General features: G+C 44.1%; 1 protein-coding gene across 1 annotated transcript; it reads left to right on the top strand.

The window, feature by feature from the left end:
• Positions 1–1007: 1007 nt before the first annotated feature.
• Positions 1008–5279, top strand: PMAIP1 (phorbol-12-myristate-13-acetate-induced protein 1). The gene is made up of 2 exons (XM_040264280.1): positions 1008–1249; positions 3598–5279. Exons 1-2 carry the CDS (start codon positions 1192–1194, stop codon positions 3702–3704), a joined length of 165 nt encoding a protein of 54 aa, XP_040120214.1. The 5' UTR covers positions 1008–1191; the 3' UTR covers positions 3705–5279.
• Positions 5280–6225: the final 946 nt, after the last annotated feature.

The raw sequence follows: 6225 nt of genomic DNA, 5'->3' as shown, positions 1-6225 counted from the left end.
CCCCTCCTCTGCTCGCGGCCTGTGTGAGCTCAGCACATCTTTATAAACCTTCAGTTTTCGCACCCGGAAAGTAGCCACAATGGTGAGAATGTCCGCTTGGTCGGGTTGTTCCGAGGACAGAATGAGAAAGTGTCTTCGGAAGCCCTCAGAGCCAAATTCTCAGGATCTGTTCTCTAGTACGAGTGACTGCTTCTCTTTATAATAATGGAATTATTCCCGGGCCAGCCAAACATCGGGCAAATACGTATTCCCAAATGCCTCGTTTCTCCCCCCGGGGGAGCTTTTGAAGGCTGTCTACATGATGACCTACTATTTTTTGGTGGTGTTATTAAAGCGACTTATTAAAGCGACTGGAAGGAGGTATGAGACCGACCCGGAGGGAATACACTCTGCTTTTAAAACCACTGTCCTCACCCGGCGGCAGAGAACAGCCACTTCCCTTCACCTGCTTTCCTTCCCCCCACCCCCTCAACGCATTTTCCAAACCCAAACAGGGTTTCCTCTCTTGCTCCAGGCTTTTAGTTGGCAGTGAGCTTCCCAACCAGTTTCAGTTTCATTTAAGCTTCCGGCAGCTTCTCTACTGTAGTTAAGTGTTCTCATTTTTCCCTGAAAACGTCCCGTACTCCTCGAGTTTGAATACTGTCCTTTCCCGAACCCTTCAGGGGTTTGTTTACAAGAGTCTCCGATTGCCCGTTTATGATAGGGATGACGCTCCAGGCCTCCCCATCCCCAGCTGTTCGCGAGGACAACCCTTCCCGGCTCGCAGCTCAGAGACCCAGCCACGCTTGCAGCCAAGTCCTCGGTCCAGGAAGTAGTTTCGGGGCCCGGTCGGGCCTCCCTCCGGCGATGAGCCCAGCTCGCCCCACGCCGCCTGGGTGCCCGCCCTCGCGGCGCCGGGCCCGAGCCGGGGGCGGGGCCGGGGGCGTTGCGGGCCCAGGGCGGGGCGGGGCGGGGGCGGGGCCCGCTGTGGGTTTCGCTACGTCACCGGGAAGTCCCCATAGGACCCGAGCGCGGACTGCAGCGATCGCAGAGCTGCGAGGTTCTCGCAGGCGCGCGGTTCCGTTTTTTCCTGCTCTGTGCGGACCGTCGTCTCCGGCCCGTTCGCCCCGCTCGCAGCCCGCGTCCTGCAGACCCGAGGTGCTCGGGTTGCATCCCTGAGTTGCCCCGGTCCGCCGACGGCCGTCTGCAGAGATGCCTGGAAGGAGGGCTCGTAGGAGCGCCCAGCCGAGCCCCACGCGAGTCCCGGCAGGTAGGGAGAGCTGGGGCCCGCGGAGATCCTGGCCGGGAAGGGGGTCTGGGTCGCGGTCTCGGTCTGGGCAGGGGCACCCCGTCGCCCCGGGGCCTAAGAGCCCGGCGGGACCCGCGCCCTGGCACGTGCTTTAGGGGCGCCTCCGGGACGCTGTTCGCGGGTTTAACCCGGGGCGGTGGGGATGGCGAGGGAAGGGGTGAGCCTTGCGATGGGGATGCTGCTGCGTTTGAGCGGCGGCCGAAAGCCTCCTCTCCTTCGCCTGCCTTCAGTCCGCGCTCGCCCTCCCCGGGGCCACGCGGAGAAAGTCATTGTCACGGCCGGGGGCGCCGCTGGCGCTCAGCGCTTCCGGAGACAGGCCCTTTTCCTCCGGGGTCCAGCACCTTTTGAGGACCCTTTTGTATGTCTGACCGCTGTCCCCAGCTCCAGCACCAACAATAACGCTTGATGCCATCACAGTTCTGCAAAGGACGGATGGAGGGTTAAGGAAGCCCCGAAAGGACCAACGAAGTCAAAAGCCTAGAAGGCCTGGCTTCTTAGTTAAAAGTATAACATTTTAACAGTCGGTATTAGTTACAGAATGCCATAGAGAATAACAGGAGATGGTCCACAGTGACTTGTTTAATCCATCCCTTCCTCCGCCCTTCCCCATCCATGTAGTCCCATTAAGTAACTTCAGGTCAGCTCTCCTCCTCCCTGCTTTTATAAATCTTATCAAATAAGGCAGACATCTGCTAAGGAGCAGTAGCAAAGAAGTAAGACCGTGGGCTGGAAATCCGTGTGGGTCACACTGCTGTTACATCAGACGGTATTGGGCCCCTTTTAAACTTAATTTTATGGAGCCTCTAGGGCGTGCAAAGGAAGTGGTGCATAGCCAGTGTGGCCGTGGCTAAGTTGGCACAAGGCTGCTCTCTGGCTCTTGCTTCGGAGGGAAGAAGCTTTGTCCATCTTTTGTGATGTCCAAGAGTTCTGGCTGTGTTGCAAGAATTGCATAACCTTCACTTGTCCAACTTGGCCCCCCTTAATAAGGGACAGCAAAAAGGTCCCTCTTAAACTTGATTAGATGGTAAGACAAAAAAATTGAGATGTAAGTGACATATAACACTGTCTTAGTTTTAGGTGAACAGCACAATGATTTGATATATGTATTAATTGTGAGATTATTATTGTAATAACTTTAGTTAACATCCATCACCACACATAGTTATGTTTTTAATTAATACATTTATAGATGTAATAAAAAGATTAAGGAAACAACTAGGTGCTTTTTTTTTTTTTTATGAAAGGGATAATTTTTTGTTACAATTCAGGTCTTTCAAAACGGTAGGCTGAATGATAATTGTTTTTTTAGCATTGTGTTAGTATTTCTAACTAAATACCCAGCTCTTGTAAAAAGAGAATTTGGTTATTTTGAGCCTAAATAGGGAATTTGCAGGGACTGTTTACAAAGTAAATCAGTTTTTAATTTGTAGTCATAATGGTTTTTAGTGATCATGAGCATGATATTGAAATGTACCAAAAAGAAGCTGAATTGCTTTTTGGACTATCCAAGAAAATCGTAATTATGGTCAGTATAGGTTTGGTGTTGATTTCACTTATTTTAAAAGTTTACTTAGAAATTAGATTATAAATATTACTTTTCCCTTATATTCAGTTTATTACAGTATCGTAATCTTAAAAAATAGTAAACATGTGAACTAAACATTATTTGTTTTTTGCTTCACTCATCTCCATAGAGGCAGTGGATTGGTACAGAGTGGGAAGAACTTGTTTTAAAATTTTAAGTTATTTTAGAAAATATGGACTTAATTTTAGAATAAGCTTTTATGAGTCTTTCATGAGAAAACTTGAAAGAGTTGTTTAAATAATTATATGAGGGCACAATCTGAACTATGAATTATTGCCATTTACAAAATGAGTTGTACTTGAAAATAACATAAAAGAATTTAACTTTTCTTTCCCTAGCCAATCTTAAGTGAGAAAGAAAAGGATGAGATCACCTGAGGCTGTGAAACTCACTCACTCTTTGTGGTGTATGACATAAATGTCTATATTTGAAAGTAAGATAACATTACTTCATCCAGGATGCTCAAAAAAAAAAAAAATCACAAGTTAAATGTCTTTATTTTTGTTTAATTATTTCTGTTGTTCATGAGTCACTATATGTTAGTGTATGTCGTGTATGTATAAGTTGCTTTTCTTTCTTTACATTCAGAAAACAAGTGTATATGAAGTTAAGATAATGCTTTATGGCATAAATACTCAACTTGTCCTTGGGATGGGCGTATTAACTCTTGCTGGTTGCGGTTTGCAACATCAGTGTAACTTCCATATTTTGCTTTCCTTTTCAGATCCTGAAGTTGAGTGTGCCATTCAGTTGAGGAGAATTGGAGACAAACTGAATTTCCGGCAGAAACTTGTGAACCTGATATCCAAACTCCTCCGCTCAGGAACTTGACTTAAGAAGCTTTCGAATGAGGGGACTCCTTTCAAAGGAAGACTTCCCATTAGGTGCAAATTTCATCAATTAGAGGAGAGACTGCCTTGTAATGGAAAAGAATGTGAAGGAACTCTTAGTTGCTTTTGAATGCTCTTGGAAATGAAGATGGATACATGAATTTTTGTCGGACGTTTGCCAGAAGTTGTTGTTTGGGATTCGAGAACATTAAAAATCCACTTTTTATTTTAAAACAAGAATGGAGGAGCTTTGAACATGGGGAATCAATTCTTTATACATTTTGGTTTTGTTTAGAGACTTGTTCTAGTATTTTTGTTGAAGGTTGCTGCCCAGTGTAAGAGGAGCTGACAAATGATTATGGACTATGGTCAGGGGCTGAGAAACAGAATAATACACTCCACGTTTGTTTCTACTTTGGGGGACAGTGACGGAACAGTGTGTGATCTTTGGTTTATGTATATTATTTTGTTAAGAGTAAAACTTTTTTTTTGAGAACACTGAATGTGATAGTAAATGTTAATTTCATAGGTCACTACAAAATATAAACTAATTTGAAAGTTTCTTTTGAGTTAAGATGTATTGTTTTTGTTCAGAAGACCTTTTACTAAGTGTGTTCCAATGAGCCTTAACCTGGGAAGTGATATACTTTGAAAAAATTTGAAGTGTTACTTGGTGCCAGTGAAATTCTTGCAGTAAAGAAAAAGAAGCATGGGGATTTTGCATAACTCGGAATAAGTTAAAAAGCGATAGATTTTTTTTTAACTGCTATAATTAAAACTTGGTAAGATGAATATTCTAATATAACTGTTGATAAGAAAATGAATATTTTTAAAGAAGTTTCTTAAATCTGTAAAATGTCCTTTCTTATACTCAGTGTATATTGTATAAGAGTGATCTTTTAAGAGAGATTAAGCATGTTTTCATAATTGAGATACATACATGTATTTTTCAAAAGGAACAGATTGCTCATCCAGAATGAAAATTCCATTTACATACATATGCACAACTTCATCTGCTATATATATATTATCTATCTATCTATATATATAGCGTTAGAGTAATAGGTATATTCTGAGACAGGCTTCCTGAATTATGTTGTTTTCAGTGATTAAAAGGCCAGGCTATGAACAAAACTCCACAAATTATATAAAAAAGAAATAATACTGTCATGATTGAATTTCAGCAGGAATAATCTTATTTATTTTACTTATTTATCATTAAACTATTTTTTGTTTCATTAGATAATAAAGTTGCATTTTGGAATTTTGAGGCAAGGGTTTCATAACTACTTGAACTCTTACTAGAAGAATGTTTTAATATAGGCTGTAGTCACTTTAGATGAAAAATTACCTCAGCATGTTTTTTTCTTCAGTATTACTTAAAGCTGTTAGTTTATTTAGTTGCAAAGACTTCTTTTTGGGAGGGGGGCAGCATCTGCCTAGAGGAGAATGTTTTGACTTGGATATTTATGGTCTATAACTATATTTATACATATATACAATTAAAATTTGATACTGTAGCTGTAACCTATTAAATAATTTAAAAATTACCTATTAAATAGCCTGTTAAAAATTACTCTTCTGTGTGTTTATTTTTCATCGTGTAAGCTACTGAGTGTTCATTGTGAAACCAAAATATTTTAAGTAACCTCCATCAGCAGTTACCTTTTGACCAAACCACCTCTGTTCCAGTACTGCGGTGGGAGTTGGCACCACAGGGACATGGGCATGAGTTCTGCTCTCTAGAGACTTATGCGTTAATCGGGAAAGGAAGCAGTGGAAAATAGGGAATGAACGCCAGGCAGAGGTGCTGCCGTGTGCCACAGATGGATGCCTGGGGGCGGCGGAGGCTCGAGGTCTCACTTGGAGGCTTGGTGAGGCCAGGTCCCTGGCTGCTCCTGGCCTGCCTGCCGAGGAGCTCAGGCGCTGTTTTTGCTGCTTCCCGCCGCCCCAGCCCCTGCAGCAGGTATTGCATCATCTGCAGCTAGTCATGTGCTGAAGGAGGTGTGACCCAAGTGGCCTTCCTGTTTGAGTGGGAGAGCTCAAAAGATCTCATTTCTTGCCTTTGGTCTCAGAGCCGCCTCTCTGAGCCACCCCTGCCCACTTGAGTCTGCTGAGGTCCTGCGATGTGAATCGCCTCCCTCAGATGGGGACAGAGGGAGGGCTGTGGGGGAAGGTGGCTGGCGGAGCTGATGGCTACAGAACTGGGGTGGTGGGGGGCCTGGCTCCAGAAAAGGCAGGGCCCGTGTTGGATGGTATGAGCATTATTCCCTGAGAACTCCCATTTTTTAAAACCTTTATTTTAGAGTATAGCCAATAATGTGACAGTTTCAAGTGCACAGCAGAGAGACTCAGTCATATGTGCAAGTGAATCCTTTCTCCCCCAGACTCCCCTCCCATCCAGGCTGCCACATAACACTGAGCAGAGTTCCCTGTGCTCTACAGCAGGTCCTTTTTGTTGACCCATTTTAAATACAGCAGTGTGTGTGTGTGGATCTCAAACTCCTTAACTGCCCCTTCCC

This window comes from Oryx dammah, unplaced genomic scaffold, assembly GCF_014754425.2.
Source record: "Oryx dammah isolate SB20612 unplaced genomic scaffold, SCBI_Odam_1.1 HiC_scaffold_22, whole genome shotgun sequence".
In the NCBI taxonomy this organism is placed as follows: Eukaryota; Metazoa; Chordata; class Mammalia; order Artiodactyla; family Bovidae; genus Oryx; species Oryx dammah.
This window is presented reverse-complemented; position numbering and strand designations above follow the sequence as displayed.

Bases quoted from the DNA above. Each gene is read 5' to 3' on its own strand.
- PMAIP1 (XM_040264280.1), top strand. From the start codon at position 1,192: ATGCCTGGAAGGAGGGCTCGTAGGAGCGCCCAGCCGAGCCCCACGCGA. The intron at 1,250-3,597 runs GTAGGGAGAGCT...TTTCCTTTTCAG, and splicing joins CCCCACGCGAGTCCCGGCAG to ATCCTGAAGTTGAGTGTGCC.